The sequence below is a fragment of the Oncorhynchus mykiss genome, chromosome 2, assembly GCF_013265735.2.
Source record: "Oncorhynchus mykiss isolate Arlee chromosome 2, USDA_OmykA_1.1, whole genome shotgun sequence".
NCBI classification, from domain to species: Eukaryota; Metazoa; Chordata; class Actinopteri; order Salmoniformes; family Salmonidae; genus Oncorhynchus; species Oncorhynchus mykiss.
Genome location: NC_048566.1, coordinates 38,478,529 through 38,496,904, shown reverse-complemented (window position 1 = coordinate 38,496,904; position 18,376 = coordinate 38,478,529). Strand labels below are relative to the sequence as shown.

At 41.3% G+C, this 18,376-nt stretch overlaps 1 protein-coding gene across 1 annotated transcript in view; it reads left to right on the top strand.

The window, feature by feature from the left end:
- The first annotated feature begins 2,563 nt into the window (after positions 1 to 2,563).
- LOC110489131 (glutamate receptor ionotropic, kainate 3) overlaps positions 2,564 to 18,376 on the top strand; it is a 115,150-nt gene continuing 99,337 nt past the window's right edge. Inside the window, exon 1 of the mRNA XM_021561718.2 lies at positions 2,564 to 3,439. Coding sequence (XP_021417393.2) covers positions 3,325 to 3,439 — 115 coding nt within the window. The 5' untranslated portion in view covers positions 2,564 to 3,324. The remainder of the gene's footprint in view (positions 3,440 to 18,376) is intronic.

Below are 18,376 nucleotides of genomic sequence, written 5' to 3'. Positions count from 1 at the left end.
GAAGTTGCAAACCGTAGTCTGGCTTTTTTATGGCTGTTTGGAGCAGTGGCTTCTTCCTTGCTGAGCGGCCTTTCAGGTTATGTTGATATAGGACTCGTTTTACTGTGGATATAGATACTTTTGTACCTGTTTCCTCCAGCATCTTCACAAGGTCCTTTGCTGTTGTTCAGGGATTGATTTTCACTTTTCACACCAAAGTACGTTCATCTCTAGGAGACAGAACGTGTCTCCTTCCTGAGCGGTTTATATTTACATAATATTGTTTGTACAGATGCATGTGGTACCTTCAGGTGTTTGGAAATTGCTCCCAAGGATGAAGCAGACTTGTGGAGATTTACAATTTTGTTTCTGAGGTCTTGGCTGATTTCTTTTGATTTTCCAATGATGTCAAGCAAAGAGGCACTGAGTTTGAAGGTAGGCCTTGAAATACATCCACAGTTACACCTCCAATTGACTCAAATTATGTCAATTAGCCTATCAGAAGCTTCTAAAGCCATGACATATTTTTTCTGGACCATTTCCAAGCTGTTGAAAGGCACAGGAAACTTCTGACCCACTGGAATTGTTATACAGTGAATAAGTAAAATAAACTGTCTGTAAACAATTGTTGGAAAAAATCATGTGTGTCATTGCACAAGGTAGATGTCCTAACCGACTTGCCAAAACTATAGTTTGTTAACAAGAAATTTGCGGAGTGGTTGAAAAACGGGTTTTAATGACTTCTGACATCAACTGTACATCTTGTCAGGGGAGGAGTGCTGCGTGACTGGGTGATTGTGATTGCAGACCTGGGTTCATATATTTGAAGTCTTCCAAATACTTTGAGGGTTTGCTTTAGGGTGCCTGGAGTGCCAGTTGAGCGGGGTTTACTCTTTTGAGACTTTTATATTGGTTCCATTGCTCCAGGCAAGCTCAATCAAGCTCAGCTCAAATATTTGACATGCTTTCAAATAGTATTTGAACCCAGGTCTATCTATGCGATAGCTTGCGTGTATCCCATAGTTTCCCATAGCATCCCACCACATCTTGGGTGATGACACACCTGTCTGATCATTGTCATTGATCAGTCTGGGTGATGGTGAGCACTGCCACGAGGCTCTCTATAGAGGGCACCCCCAGACCCCCAGAATGTATTGTTTGCTGAAGCGGTGTACATTTTGTATTTGAAATAGCAGCAGTCAATTAATCTTGATAATGTGAGAGCAGGGCCACATAACTCACATTGATAGTCCTTTTATTGTGCCAAGGGTCTGCTCCTCAAGACAAGAATATGCAGTGGCAGAGACAGTTATAGTTATTTTAGCTCGCATGCCCTATGATACAAGCAGCCCCCCCCCCCCCCCCCCCCCATTCAAAATAGGAATATAAAACCAATGGGCCAAGCCATTCCCCCATCAGTGCATTCATACGCTCATTAAGACTAGATCGCCATTTCGCCATCTTCAGACTGAGTATCTCCAACAGAATCTTTTAAATCCCTTTATATTTCAATATGTAAACCAAGTGCAGAGATAAGAGGTAGAGACTCAGTCTAGAGATACCAACATTTCACTCTCAGCCTTTCCTTCATTAAAATATCAATTCAATTTCTAACAAGGTGACAAGCTGATATAATTAATGTGCGTTTTTCACTGGAATGTTTCATGGCAGTAAATAATACAGTACTGTGTATCACCGCGTAGATTAATACACGTGTGATGTGACTTGATACTTCCACACAGTCACTACTGTACCTACGGCGGAGAGAGGGGGCTGTGCACTGCAGGCGGTGGCACACTCTCTATGCGATCGCAATCATGTTTCACCCACCGTCTTGCGACGGACGGCTCCATATAAAAGCATGACAAATTGACAGACAGAAAGGCACTAAGCAGTTACGTGAGTTGAATGTGCTCATTGACGCAGACAGAGATTTCCGAATAACCATGATGATCAGTCTGCTTTGTCAGTGGCCCACGCCCCACTGCCAGACTATTATCTCCCAACATGTGAATACACAATTCAACCCGTTCGTTCAATCGTTTCCTGCTACATTTGTTCGCAGGCTTTCTTTGTCTTTCAACATGTTGATTAGGCCTGAATGGAGTGAGGACATGGCTGCACTTTTTTACCATAGAGACAACTTTACATTTGAGCGGCCTATGACTCAGTGGGATGAGTAGACTATACACTGTTAAATTAAAAGGGGAAACTTTTGTAGTGTGTTTCATTGCAATTGTTTAGGTATAATTGGCAGAATATGCATTTGAAGCAATGCACCATTGATTATTTTTGACAAACAAGATATTTATACTGAACATTTCAACAGTTTTTTAGGGAACATTAATCTAACCAAAAGTGCACCATCAACACATAGATGTAAAATAAGTAATAATTGAACATTTAGTAATCTGGAGGTATAATCTCACGTGTCAAATGTTTCATGGACATATTGTGATTTATGCCTAATGATTCAAGTGCCTCTAGTGGCACTATTGAATAAGGCTGGTGGCGCTAGCTCCCACAACCCAAGCTTTGCTCAGTACCAAAAAACATCATCACCAGTGAATCTGTCCAACCACGCACAGGTTGCGAGTTGAACAAGCATTCAATTTTTAAAAAGCCATTCTGGTCGTGCACGGATATTTTGTTATTGATTTTTCTAAAACTTGAAGCGCAATAGGTTTTTCCTTCACCACGCTATGAGAAAAACAGACAGCAATGACTACTGCATCATGAAGAAGCTTTTCTTAAACCTTTCGAGTCATTTTTTCTAGATGAACATTAATTACCATTTAGACAATAATCAGCATGATAACTACAATTTGGCTAAAGCTACATTTTTGACAAATGTAATATTTCAAATCAACACTGATATTTTATATATTTGAAATATGTTATGAGCTTGCATGAATTCTGAGGAAACTTATTAAGAAACAGGTTTTCAAGGCTTCTTGTGTCTAACACCGGTCAGAGCATCGTTGGAGGCGACCAAAAGTACCGCAGGCGCAGTCCCCTTCCGCGTTTGTACGGGAATCCAGCCCGGTTGTTCTCGAGCCAGCAGACAAATAGCATCAACGGTAGGAGGGGAAGGGATACAGACTCGTGCAGGCTAATTGTAGCAGCCAGCATTCGCAGGTGTAACACTGATCCGCCTGTGTGTGTAACTGGGGTATAATCTTGACAAGCCGTTCAAAGCATTGAGAGAATGTTGCACCAAGTACAATGAGAGCCCATTTGTCGCAGACACACAAACCCACATATGACTCCGTCGAATTCAAATTTGATGAGCAACACTGAAGCGACTTTGGAATTTTAAAAAGTGGATCACACGACTTTACAATCATGCGAAACACTTTGTTGTCTGCCCGGAGTTCGATTGTGGAATACTGGACATCGGCCATTCTATGTCTCTTTTGGATTCAGTACTCTTGTGGGATGCCTCATGTCATTCGAATAGGTAAGTGTCATTAATTGTCTATTTATCTGCAATATGGACCGGCTATAGGTAAAGAATCAGTTTCGTTCTTGGAGTGGAAATCCTATCTATTTAGCAAAGTGAGGGTCTCTATCTGTGCTTGTGCAGCATCTGTGGTTTTTGGAATAACGGTCTTGCCCTTCATCTATAATATATATATATATTTTACGCCCATTTCAAAGGTATGCCATCAGATGATTGTGTGCATCTAAAACAATATTGCAGAGACTATAGCCCACAATAGTTTATATGACAGTGATACATTGGATTAAATGCTGTGCCACTATTGTGACTTCATGTCAGGAGGCTTCGATTCAACCACATTGTATCAAAAATGTTTGAAAAAGTAGATAAAGTTTGCATAGCAATACAATATGTATATGCACAACCCAAACATCTTATTGCACTTAAGAGATGGCAAATAAGGAACAACAACACATATTAAGGGGCCCCGTGTGCTGAGATGGCACAAGTGTCGCCTGCTTTGGACAGCCGCATGACGCGAAGGCCTATGGAGTGAAGGAAGTTTGTAAGCAACTCCTGCGTTGATCTCTAGTGCCTTTTCTTTCCAAATCTTTCCCCCTTGCTTTACGGTTAATGTGATGATACAAGTGAGCACGTGATGCTGCCGCTGTCTTTTGGAATCACTCCAAGTAAAACAATGTGAGAATTCTCATTCTGAGCGCGGCGATACGATGAAGCGTTTTGTTCCGGGAGGAGAGAGGGACAGAATGAAGATCAATAGGTTTTTGTCCCAAGGCAAATCGCTTTTGACAAGTGGCTCGGTGCCATGCAGGACAATTACTCAAAATGGCATTAGTCGACATTAACGTAGCTATAAAAGGCTCAATTTAAATGATAGGGCCCAGGACAAATGTGAATATTTTGTTTTAACAGATACCCTAACCAGTCATTATGTAAAATAGTGAACAAACACTATTGTATTCTATTCTTGTTGTATTTTATTTTGCCCAAATCCAGTCCATTTGTTTTTAAAGAAGAGGCAGGCCTATGTCTTACAGTAAAATATATGTTATTACATAGTTATTAGGCTACACCATAGTCTAGTTTCTAACCTGTCAACAAATAACCAATAAGACAGTCATATAGGCCATACAGTACACATTCTAAATAATCAAATATTTGGATAAGTAAATGTTGATTTCTGGTAGTTGAAATGAGCAGCCTATACATGTATATTTTCCTATATAAATCATTAGAAAAATATTGAGAGCAAGCCAAACCATGATGCCTCACTAGAAAACTATGCATTGTATTGAGTATTACAGATGTGGTTTGTCATCGTTTCTGGCTGGTCATGTCTTGATGATTGACTGCAGCATTGTGAACAGCTATGACACTGTTGTGGAGAGTTGTGATTTCTTAGATGCTGCGCAGACTCTGCTGTGTTTTAGTGATGCAAATTGAAGAATTCCATTTTTTTCTATTACAGCCTGAGACAAATGTACCTTGAAATGTGCTACAGCTGCGTTATTGCAATTTTTTTTGTGAATATAATTTAGATTTTTCTTCTAGATGAGAAGGATGTGCCAAGAAAATGTGCTGAATTTGAGTTCATGTCCTCATGAACAAAAATGTGTACGTGAACCCGTCAGAATGTGTGTGAGAGTACAGTGGGGCAAAAAAGTATTTAGTCAGCCACCAATTGTGCAAGTTCTCCCACTTAAAAATATGAGAGAGGCCTGTCATTGTCATCATAGGTACACTTCAACTATGACAGACAAAATGAGGGGAAAAAATCCAGAAAATCACATTGTAGGATTTTTAATGAATTTATTTGCAAATTATGGTGGAAAATAAGTATTTGGTCACCTACAAACAAGCAAGATTTCTGGCTCTCACAGACCTGTAACTTCTTCTTTAAGAGGCTCCTCTGTCCTCCACTCGTTATCTGTATTAATGGTACCTGTTTGAACTTGTTATCAGTATAAAATACACCTGTCCACAACCTCAAACAGTCACACTCCCAACTCCACTATGGCCAAGACCAAAGAGCTGTCAAAGGACACCAGAAACAAAATTGTAGACCTGCACCAGGCTGGGAAGACAGAATCTGCAATAGGTAAGCAGCTTGGTTTGAAGAAATCAACTGTGGGAGCAATTATTAGGAAATGGAAGACATACAAGACCACTGATAATCTCCCTCAATGTGGGGCTCCACGCAAGATCTCACCCCGTGGGATCAAAATGATCACAAGAACGGTGAGCAAAAATCCCAGAACCACACGGGGGGACCTAGTGAATGACCTGCAGAGAGCTGGGACCAAAGTAACAAAGCCTACCATCAGCAAGGGCATTGAAGATGAAACGTGGCTGGGTCTTTCAGCATGACAATGATCCCAAACACACCGCCAGGGCAACGAAGGAGTGGCTTCGTAAGTAGCATTTCAAGATACTGGAGTGGCCTAGCCAGTCTCCAGATCTCAACCCCATAGAAAATCTTTGGAGGGAGTTGAAAGTCCGTGTTGCCCAGCAACAGCCCCAAAACATCACTGCTCTAGAGAAGATCTGCATGGAGGAATGGGCCAAAAGACCAGCAACAGTGTGTGAAAACCTTGTGAAGACTTACAGAAAACGTTTGACCTCTGTCATTGCCAACAAAGGGTATATAACAAAGTATTGAGATACATTTTTGTTATTGACCAAATACTTATTTTCCACCATCATTTGCAAATAAATTCATTAAAAATCCTACAATGTGATTTTCTGGATTTTTTTTCTCATTTTGTCTGACAGGCCTCTCTCATCTTTTTAAGTGGGAGAACTTGCACAATTGGTGGCTGACTAAATACTTTTTTGCCCCACTGTATGTGTGTGAGCTGGTTGTGTCTACTGTACTACTTAGGCATATTTTATACAGTAATAATATAGTGACATCTATGTCAATAACACTGTCTCTGTAAACATTAATTTTTAAGTTAATTTCTGAGTGCCTTTTAATGGGTTTGTATGTCTGTCTGCACGTAATCTACTGTATGTTTTGTCTATTGGCATCATCGCATGCTCATGTATGGTACATGTTATACCCTAGACTATCTGTGTGTAAGGGGTGTTAATTGGCAGTCACCATAACCTAGCTCAACATCAACAATTAAAAATAGGCTAGTAAAATCATTCCAACCCTTAAAAGCCAAATGCAGTTTAGTGATATTAGCGGGTTGACTTTAGGACCATGTGGTAGCCTGGCTGGCTAGAGTTATGGAGAGTGTATCGATGCAGCTGCAGGGAACAGCACGTAAAGATGGCTGTAGTAGATGGCTTTGGCTAGGTAACTGCTGTTTGACTTGACATGAAACTAAACTAGAGTTTTAATCCCGGTGCGTAGCAGTGAATTCTTGTATAGCTTGTTTGTGGAGTGTTAAGTCCCCTATTGACTGAGGTGAGTGACACTACAGCAACACGGTGATAATGGCTGGAGTCAATTTAGCTTGCCATACTCTAGGTTTAGTTGAAACGACTCCGCTGTGTGCATGTGCATTATGTGTGACGTTAAGAGAGTGTATCTGTGGGTATGTGTGTGTCTGTACGAGTATACTTTTCACACACTCAAATTCCGGGTCAAAGCCATTTATCAACAGACCACCAGAGGGCCCTGCTGTAGTTCATGGTCGCCGGTCAGCGTGGGAACAATACGTTACAATAGCAAACAAGCAAGCAACATTCACTGGAAGTGGGTGGTGGTGGCGGGCCAGTGGCGTGGGGTGTTCTGTCTGTGCAGTGTCTGCTCTTCGTTAGGAAGCCTAAGCAGTTCTCTCCAAGTACACCATCTGTGTAATGGTGGGCATCCAAGGTGGAGTTGTTTCCATTGATTTGAGTGTTTTTACAGTGCATAGCTCCATACTGAGGGCCAGATGGTCAATCGCGCTCCTTCTGCAGGCCTGTAAACGTCTGAGGGAAGAAAAGAGAGAAGTCTCATTCTACTATATCTAGGCCTATTTTATTCCTCCTAACCTTCAGCGTCCTCCCTCTTCTCTTCTTTTTCTTGTATTTACCCTGCTAAACAACTAGTGTTCATACCATCATTTCTATGGTGGATAGAGTGATTTTAGTATATTTTTTGCTAGGCTACCCTGGTTGACAATGAGGTCTGGTTTTAGCTTGTAATCAGTGAAGCTCAGACACCTATTGATTGTGTCTACCGGTGCTCATGATTAAATTGATTCTCTCAGTCATACGTGGAAACAAGGACCATGTTAAATGGTGCAACACTGTACAATAGTCATGAATTCAGGCATTTGCTTGTGCTTTGTCAGAGACTAGACCAACGGCCTAATCTGTTTCTCTACAGCATGCCATTGAGAAAATTCTAAACAAATCGAGACATGATCTCTTTCAAGGACAGTCTCGCAAAAAGAAGCATTCTTGCGTTCTAACTACCCGCTATTCAAAGTAGAGGTTGACCGACTATGGTTTTTCAACGCCGATATCGATACCTATTATTGAAGGACCTAAAAAAGCCGTTACAGATTAATCGGCCAATTTTTAAAAATTTTAACATGTATTTGTAATAATGACAATTACAACAATACTGAATGAACACTTATTTTAACTTAATATAATACATCAATAAAATCAATTTAGCCTCAAATAAATAATGAAACATGTTCAATTTGGTTTAAATAATGCGAAAGTAAAAGTGCAATATGTGCCATGTAAGAAAGCTAACGTTTAAGTTCCTTGCTCAGAACATGAAAGCTGGTGGTTCCTTTTAAATTGAGTTTGATATGTGATGAATCCAATTCGTAGTTGTGCTTAAGATCCCGGACTTCGTCTTTAAGTTATGCCAACTTCAATGGACGCCAATGGTTATGTAACAAATTCAGCCAACCACTGAGCTTTGAGTACACTTAATTTGTCATGAGGTAGGCTATAGCACCCATTTTAGAATGTAAAATGACAAGTTTAGAGGGAAGTTACTGAAAGCTAAGTGATGCAATGCAACTATATAAATACCTGAACAGTAGGTAAAGAGACATTAATTTTTCAACAGCTTAGAACAATGGCAATGATTTTATATATAATGGATGGCTCACTCTCATGCCTCACTGTCATAGAGCAGCCAATGCTTATGCTGAGAAGCAATGAAATTACAAACCAGCCCACAAACCTTTTAATAGATACTTATAGTTATGCTTATTTCATTTTAGTTGTAGGCAGAAGATTAATTAAACTAATTTATAGTCTCTTGTCTCTTTTATTTCTGAATGCTGCTTTTAAGTGCCAGACAGGGATGTATTGAATATTCAATTACTTTATCTACTGTACCTAATACTTCATCATGGCCAGTCAATCAATCTTCCTCATGATATGACATCACTTTCATTTATTTTGCTCCCTTTTGCCCTTCCTCAAACAGCCGATGTCTGCTTTTTCATTTTGTCTCCCCAAATGTAATTTATGCTTTGGGGAAAACACTACCTAAATACATTTTGTGTGTGAAATTGCAGTCGAGAAGTCTCAATATGTATTTCCTGCTGTATGCATTGTGACTGTTCCAAAGCCACACACTTCTGTGAGGAGAATTAGACCTGCTGATCGGTTGAAATTCTCCAAACACGACGAGTCACTTCAGAGGCTGGTATTTATCCCTTCCAACCAGAAAATGTTCTTCACGTGATTAGCTTCTCCAGAATGCAGGCGAGAAGGAGAGCACTCTCCGTTCACTCTCTCTCTCACTCACTCACTCACTATCTCTCACATACACACACTTGCCTAGATCCTCCTCACCGGGGTTCATGCAAACTTCTCATTTTTAAGGACTCGCCAATATTTCAAAAGGTTGGGAAAAAGGCCGTTGTGTGCAATCAGAATCCCGACAACAGAAAGAAGAGAGAAAGATAGTGGTGAACAGGGTTCAATTCTCGGGCTGACTCTTTTCTCTGTATACAGTGGGTCAAAAAAGTATTTAGTCAGTCACCAATTGTGCAAGTTCTCCCACTTAAAAAGATGAGAGGCCTGTAATTTTCATCATATGTACACTTCAACTATGATAGACAAAATGAGAAAAAAATTCCAGAAAATCACATTGTATGATTTTTTATGAATTTATTTGCAAATTATGGTGGAAAATAAGTATTTGGTCAATAACAAACGTTTCTCAATACTTTGTTATATACCCTTTGTTGGCAATGACAAGAGGTCAAAAGTTTTCTGTAAGTCTTCACAAGGTTTTCACACACACGTTTCTGGTATTTTGGCCCATTCCTCCATGCAGATCTCCTCTAGAGCAGTGATGTTTTTGGGCTGTTGCTGGGCAACACGGACTTTCAACTCCCTCCAAAGATTTTCTATGGGGTAGAGATCTGGAGACTGGCTAGGCCACTCCAGGACCTTGAAATGCTTCTTACGAAGCCACTCCTTCGTTGCCCGGGCGGTGTGTTTGGGATCATTGTCATGCTGAAAGACCCAGCCACGTTTCATCTTCAATGCCCTTGCTGATGGCAGGAGGTTTTCACTCAAAATCTCACGATACATGGCCCCATTCATTCTTTCCTTTACACGGATCAGTCGCACTGGTCCCTTTGCAGAAAAACAGCCCCAAAGCATGATTTTTCCACCCCCATGCTTCACAGTAGGTATGGTGTTCTTTGGATGCAACTCAGCATTCTTTGTTATCCAAACACGACGAGTTGAGTTTTTACCAAAAAGTTATATTTTGGTTTCAACTGACCATATGACATTCTCCCAATCTTCTTCTGGATCATACAAATGCTCTCTAGCAAACTTCAGACGGGCCTGGACATGTACTGGCTTAAGCAGGGAGACACGTCTGGCACTGCAGGATTTGAGTCCCTGGCGGCATAGTGTGTTACTGATGGTAGGCTTTGTTACTTTGGTCCCAGCTCTCTGCAGGTCATTCACTAGGCCCCCCGTGTGGTTCTGGGATTTTTGCTCACCGTTCTTGTGATCATTTTGACCCCATGGGGTGAGATCTTCCGTAGAGCCCCAGATCGAGGGAGATGATCAGTGGTCTTGTATGTCTTCCATTTCCTAATAATTGCTCCCACAGTTGATTTCTTCAAACCAAGCTGCTTACCTATTGCAGATTCAGTCTTCCCAGCCTGGTGCAGGTCTACAATTTTGTTTCTGGTGTCCTTCGACAGCTCTTTGGTCTTGGCCATAGTGGAGTTTGGAGTGTGACTGTTTGAGGTTGTGGACAGGTGTCTTTTATACTGATAACAAGTTCAAACAGGTGTCATTAATACAGGTCACGAGTGGAGGACAGAGGAGCCTCTTAAAGAAGAAGTTACAGGTCTGTGAGAGCCAGACATCTTGCTTGTTTGTAGGTGACCAAATACTTATTTTCCACCATAATTTGCAAATAAATTCATTAAAAATCCTACAATGTGATTTTCTGGATTTTTTTCCCCTCATTTTGTCTGTCATAGTTGAAGTGTACCTATGATGTAAATTACAGGCCTCTCATCTTTTTAAATGGGAGAACTTGCACAATTGGTGGCTGACTAAATACTTTTTTGCCCCACTGTATATCAACGATGTCGCTCTTGCTGCGGGTGATTCCCTGATCCACCTCTACGCAGACGACACCATTCTGTATACATCTGGCCCTTCCTTGGACACTGTGTTAACTAACCTCCAAACGAGCTTCAATGCCATACAAAACTCTTTCCGTGGCCTCCAACTGCTCTTAAACACTAGCAAAACCAAATGCATGCTTTTCAACCGTTCGCTGCCCTCACCCGCCCGCCCGACTAGCATCACTACTCTGGACGGTTCTGACCTAGAATACGTGGACAACTCCAAATACCTAGGTGCCTGGCTAGACTGTAAACTCTCCTTCCAGATTCATATCAAATATCTCCAATCCAAAATCAAATCTAGAATCGGCTTTCTATTTCGCAACAAAGCCTCCTTCACTCACGGCGCCAAACTTACCCTAGTAAAACTGACTATCCTACCGATCCTCGACTTCGGCGATGTCATCTACAAAAGAGCTTCCAATACTCTACTCAGCAAATTGGATGCAGTCTATCACAGTATTGTTACCAAAGCGCCTTATACCACCCACCACTGCGACCTGTATGCTCTAGTCGGCTGGCCTTCACTACATATTCGTTGCCAGACCCACTGGCTCCAGACCATCTATAAGTCTATGCTAGGTAAAGCTACGCCTTATCTCAGCTCACTGGTCACGATAACAACACCCACCCGTAGCACGTGCTCCAGCAGGTATATCTCACTGGTCATCCCCAAAGCCAACATCTCCTTTGGCCGCCTTTCCTTAAAGTTCTCTGCTGCCAGTGACTGGAACTAATTGCAAAAATCGCTGAAGCTGGAGACTTATATTTCCCTCACTAACTTTAAACATCAGCTATCTGAGCAGCTAACTGATTGCTGCACATAGTCCATCTGTAAATAGCCCACCCAATCTACCTACCTCAACCCCATATTGTTTTTATTTACTTTGCTGCTCTTTTGCACACCAGTATCACTACTTACACACCATCATCTGCTCATCTATCACTCCAGTGTTAATCTGCTAAATTGTAATTACTTTGCTACTATGGCCTATTTATTGCCATACCTCCTCATGCCATTTGCACACACTGTATATAGACTTTCTTTTTTTTCCTATTGTGTTGACGGTACACTTGTTTATTCCATGTAACTCTGTGTTGTTTCTGTCGCACTGCTTTGCTTTATCTTGGCCAGGTCGCAGTTGTAAATGAGAACTTGTTCTCAACTAGCTTACCTGGTTAAATAAAGGTGAAATAAAATAAAAGATAAAGAAAGGCAACAGCAAGAGGTGAACACATCAACAGTTGTGTGGAATTAAGATGGCCATCGATTGCCAGAGTGGAAAACGACTAATTTATGTGAATTTAATCTGTCCCTAGACAGAAGAGGAGGCTGCAAGCAGGGAGAATCCTCTTGGCAGAGCGCTAGGCTAGCAGCCTGGGAGTTGTTGCGGTGCATACGAACAAAGACGGGGAGAGGTCACAGTACAATTGTATCCAGCGAGAGTGGGCTCCTTTAATGTGTGTGATGCAGTGGTCTCTGTTAGCGACGCAGAGACAGATACGGAGATTGAAAGGGAAGAAGGATACAACAGTTATTCTACCTGTCAAAAACACACTTCACTCGCCCACACAGGCACAATATACACAACGTCTTCACTTAATAACTCATGCCTCTCTCTCTCTCTCTCTCTCTCTCTCTCTCTCTCTCTCTCAGCATCTCTCTCTCTCTCTCAGCATCTCTCTCTCTCTATATATATATATATATATAAAACGCACACTCACAAGAACTCCATCCACAAACACACTCCAGAACATATGTCTGGTCTCACAGGGGCTCTTGTACACAATCCAATTCCATTCACTGTCAGCAAACTTGCGGCCCGTCATTAGCTTGAATATAGCTGATGAGAAACGGCAGATGTTCATATTGTTCAGGAGAGGGCCCTGTCTCAGAATGTGTTCTTTCCAATCCTCCGCTGTCATCAGAACACACTGTTTCTGCTCCATAGGAGACACAATGTTACCCTACAAACAAGCAAACACTCCAGGCAATATACTGAAATATAAGGCTACTGTTAGGAACTTTCATATTCATGTGTTACGTGTTATGAATCCAGAAATATGTCAGCGTAAGTGACATATTAGTGTCACTATTTTGACATAATCTAATGAAATTCTAATGAAAGACCATAATAGGAAAGGTTTAATATAAGGCCTTATGAAAACGTTGACACAACGGGAAACACCATGATGATGCTATACGTTGTCTCAAGAAAGAGTACACCTGCCGTGTACATTAGTAGAGCTGTTGCATTATGCATGCTAGGTAATGATTATTAAAACCAAAATCCATTGGGGATTAATGTAACGGATATCCCTAACCGTAAGGTTGACACAGTAGCGCCTTTTAGCTACACAGCTAGCCTAGCTGTGTTCCCACACCAGATGGTGTTTTCATATCATACTACAAAGTGTGCGCTCCACAGTGAAAGATCTGCGGCAAGCATTTGCTTCTGATAACTGTTTCAATAAATAATATTGAGCAACCCCCACATCAATGCGTCCGTCTAGTTCTGAAGAAATTAGCCAAAAACTTGAGTTGGGCAGGAGTTTTATTGAGTAGAGTTTCAGTATTAACTGTTGATGTTTTTCTAGATTACTCTTATGTATTCAGTGTGAAGTATTGAGGTAATATATTGAATTGAACATAACCAAAAACAGCTTGCACGCATGATAAAGTCAGTTATCCGTCTCCCTGTCTCTCCCCAGCAGCCTCCTGGGACTATTATAGCAGCCGGAAGTGTGCTTTCCTGGATTTTGACAGCCATTTTATTTTGTGGGTCATGGTTCTCTATAGCATGGTTAATTGGAACCGATCCTGTTGGTGGAAAATGTGTCCCCACACCTCTCTGATTCAGAGGGGTTGAGTTAAATGCATTCAGTTGTGCAACTGACTAGGTATCCTCTTTCCATTCCCATCCCACACATGCATACACACACAAACACACACACACCGTTATGGTCTCCCATCCATTATTTTTCCCTCCAGACTGGAGGGAGACGGAGAGGGACGGGGAGAGAGAGAGAGCAGACGCAGCTTGGGAGACTCTTATTTAGTTTGTTAATTAGCTTGAACCTTTTGATCCCAATTTTAAAACCTGCCACGTGGCTATGCTCGCTTCTTTTGTGCATTGCCCCAAGCAAGATAAAAACAGAGCCTTTATTGCGTCGCCTTTCAAATAGCATGGCATTCAACGGAGCAGTTTCCTCCGCCTTCTCTATAAAAATACAGCCTTATCTGTCCACGGACTGTGTATCCTGGTGTAACTACGCAGCTCTAAGACACCCCTTGTTACACAGACATTACAACAGCGAGACCTTTTCTCCTCCTCTTTATAGTAATCAGGATTTGACACCGAAGGTATCAGTGGGCGGCACGGGGTTTAAATCCTATTTAGCTGGGACTTAGTACAATGTACAGGGCGTGGTATGATTTCAGTCTGCCTTTTTAATCAGGCACCTTATTGTTATGGGTGCGCTGCAAATGTCAGGTCTGGTCGTGTGAATCCTTCCCTGCATTGTGTGTGAGGTTTCATGGCGGGGGGGGGGGGGGGGGTTTGTTGCTAAAACAAACCTCCCTGGGCCAAACCATTGCAGAGAGATACCTCTCGAGCTTCCGCGTTTACTGCACTCGCTCACTCCCACCATTGACTGATAGCTTGGAGGTTGGAAGCCACTGTCAATTTAGTTAACACAGTGAAAGCACCTGAAGATCCCTCTGTGGCCTCTCCGTGTGCTATATAAGACAACCTGGGTATCCTCCTCCATCTAAAGGAATGTTTAACCGTCTACTGTCCCCGGGGTGCACTATGGTTAACCACAGAGTATATGAATCACTTAAGGCCTGCCCTTCTGCATGTACCCAGACGAAGATAGATGGGACTTGAGATGGAGATTATCATTGATGGGGAGGCACGGGAGAGGAATTGAATGGGGGAGTGGAGGTTAGTGGGCGACTTGGGATTGTCGCTGCAGATCAGCTAAGCTATTAGCGATGCATGCATGAACCATAGCATTGGCAGAAGGGCATTCCATCCAACGTTCAGAACAGTACCCTTCCCTCAGGTCACCACTACAGAAGTGAGCGAGAATCTTAGAAGGCCTGGGATGGCTGTCATAGTAATAGCAGTTTATGTTGTCAGCAAGGGGCCTGCCAATCTGCGATGTGATTGGATGACACCTGACCTTTTATTTTTTATCAAGAATGAAGTGTTTGATTGGTCCTCGGTCTAATCAGCACGCGTATTCTCCAAAATCAATTCTCTATCAAAGAGAGTTAATGAGTAGTTTCGCCGCAGTGTTTTTCTCAAATGTATATTTTTTCACTCTCAACTTTCCCCTCAGTATTTTTTATAAGATTGATTTGTTCATGGCAGGTAGGCTAGTGGTTAGAGCATGGGGCCAGTAACCACAATTTTGCTGGATCAAATTCCTGTCGTTCTGCCCCTGAATAAGGCATTTAACTCACTGTTCCCCGGTAGGCCGTCATTGTAAATAAGAATTTGTTCTTAACTGACTGGCCTAGTTAAATAAAGGTAAAATAAAAAATGTAACGGTTTCCAGTTACTCATAGTAGCGCTCGGTTTGGTTCCACGGTGTTATAGTTCTGTTCTAACTGCCAGTCTTTTTTGGTTAACCACTGTCTTCTATGTCATGACATGGGGTTTGACTCCACAATTGGGTGCAATAACACTGTCTATGAACCATCTGTGTATAATGCATTTTAGTGTTCATATCATGGCTCAGTCTATATACAGTACGAAGGTTATACATGATTTCATAATGCGCCGCTTACTGGAGGCTTATAGACATTGGTACTAAAATCTGTCACTGTTCATTTGATCACTAGTAGTGTGGTTTGCATATTGCTCGAAGATGTGATGAAAATGAATAGTGAATCGCTGGCTACAAGTCCAGCAGAGCAGGAGTCAGTCAAGCGTAGAAAATTCAATCTCACAAACAACAGCCCTTAACCTTTAAACTTCAACCTGATATTACAGTACACACAATATACAGAGTGAGAAATCTGATCTATATTCTGCACTAAAAAAATAGCAATTTTGAAACTGGTTAATTAGGTGCATGACATCAAGGGTAAACTTGAGATTATACAATTTGCATGAGGAACAATAGCCTTTAATCAGTGACTATTATTTGCTTAGATGAGTCAGCGGAAGGATGTCACAACAATCACATGTAAATGTAACGAGACATCTGCAACGTATGAATTACTCTGACGTCGGAAAGTAAACAATGCTTGTCATATTTGTCCATGCTAATCATTTTAGATCTAAGGAATTATTATTCTGTGTATTTTTGTTATACAGTATGTATATGATTCGAGCCTAGCAGAATATTCTATAACTGGACAGAGATGTTGTCATGTTGGCATGGCAATGTTCTCATTGTTTGTATTTCTTCTGTGTGCTTCGTGAGATATATATATATATATATATTCCCTTAAGTGAAACATGTATTGTAAATGTTTATCAGCACAGCATTTTGACAGCATTTTCTAAACTGTAGAGGGGGATCTTGCTCATATTTTGTAGGTTTCCTATACCATTACCTTTTCATATTATCTTTAAGATTATAGTCTTCATATGCGAATGGAATCCTTTCATACAATCATCCCTTCTGCCATCCTGATACCATCTAAAACATGAAGGAAGCCAGGGATAGCAAATGTGCAGTGAGCTCATTACACTGGAAATGGGGGAAATATGGGGAAATGTCAAAGGCACTGCTGAGTCATTCTGCTAAGGCCCAAGAACATTGAGGTGAGAGGTGCATCAGTGACCTCTAGGATTGGAAATAAACACAGGAAATAGCAGCTTAACAGCCGCCCTCTACGACAATGCGATGTCTAGACGGTGAAATATATTACGGAAACATACATGAGCATTGCAGCTTAGAAACAGCAATACCCTGAATGTCTAAAGTGATATATTCTAAATGTCAGACATTAGGGTTGAGGAGAGGGTAAGGCTGCCTTTGGTGGTAATAGAGAAAACCCTCTGATTTTTCATGGGATTGTTCCTCACCCTTACATCCTGGATACATGAAAACATTCACATATAGTCATGGTGTCATTATATATGTCAAAATAGTGAAATGTAACATTAGTTATGTCACTTCCATTCACATATTGCTTATATCACAAATTATTTGGATTTCATTCAACCAAATTATACTTGTACCTACTATAGATTGTATGGCATTTTGCAAAGTATCTCCTATGAGAACAAGAGACCCTCAACATTACCAGTCTGATTGTTGTACAGTGATATATGACCAACAGAGAAAGGCCACACTTAAAATGATTGGCATGCAGGGGGCGTCCCAGAATGAATGCTTGTTTAATGCCCTGCACTTGCTCTCGCTGCACTGTCCACGTATGGATCGCCTGTCTGTCTCAAAGAGTAATTACTTTAAATGTGCACAGGCCCATTCCTGAAGGAGACGTAGGCATTCTGTGGAGCGCACCCTGCAATGTAAGTCATGTTTGAATACTTTTCAAATGAATCCTTCCTTCTTCCCTTCATTGGGTTTGTTTACAGGAACACAATAATGTGATTATTGTGAATACTCAGATTAATACAATAGTTCTATTAAAATGTTTACATGCTTTACAAGAATAATTGTTTCCTTAATAATCCCTTTTACATGGGACTTTGATACATTCAGAAAATCGGCAGTCAAAATAAACCATACCCACCATCTTATTTCTGGGAAGCCTATTTGATTCTGTGTTTGGACACATAAAGTTTGTATGTGAAAACTATAGGTAACTGACAAAATAAAGGAAACACCAACGTAAAGCATCTTAATAGAGCGTTGGGCCACCACGAGCCAGAACAGCTTCAGTGCGCCTTGGCATAGATTCTACAAGTGTCTGGAACCTTATTGGAGGGATACGACACCATTCTTCAAAGAGTAATTCCATAATTTGGTGTTTTGTTGACGGTGGTGGAAAACGTCGTCTCAGACGCCACTCCAGAGTCTCTCATAAGTGTTCAATTGGGTTAAGATCTGGTGACTGAGATGGCCATCATTTTCATGCTCATCAAACCATTCAGTGAAAACCCATGCCCTGTGGATAGGAGCATTGTCATCCAGCCATGGTAGCCAAAATAATGGCCTACCCAGCAATTATATACATGACACTAAGCATGATGGGATGTTAATTGCTTAACTACCTGTAACTACCTGGGGAAGCACCTGCTTTCAATACACTGTATCCCTCATTTACTCAAGTGTTTCCATTATTTTGGCCGTTACCTGGATTTCTATGATGCATACTTTGAGTTTTTTTCGAACTCTCTTCACTCACGCAAAAGAGGGAGGCTTGAAAAGC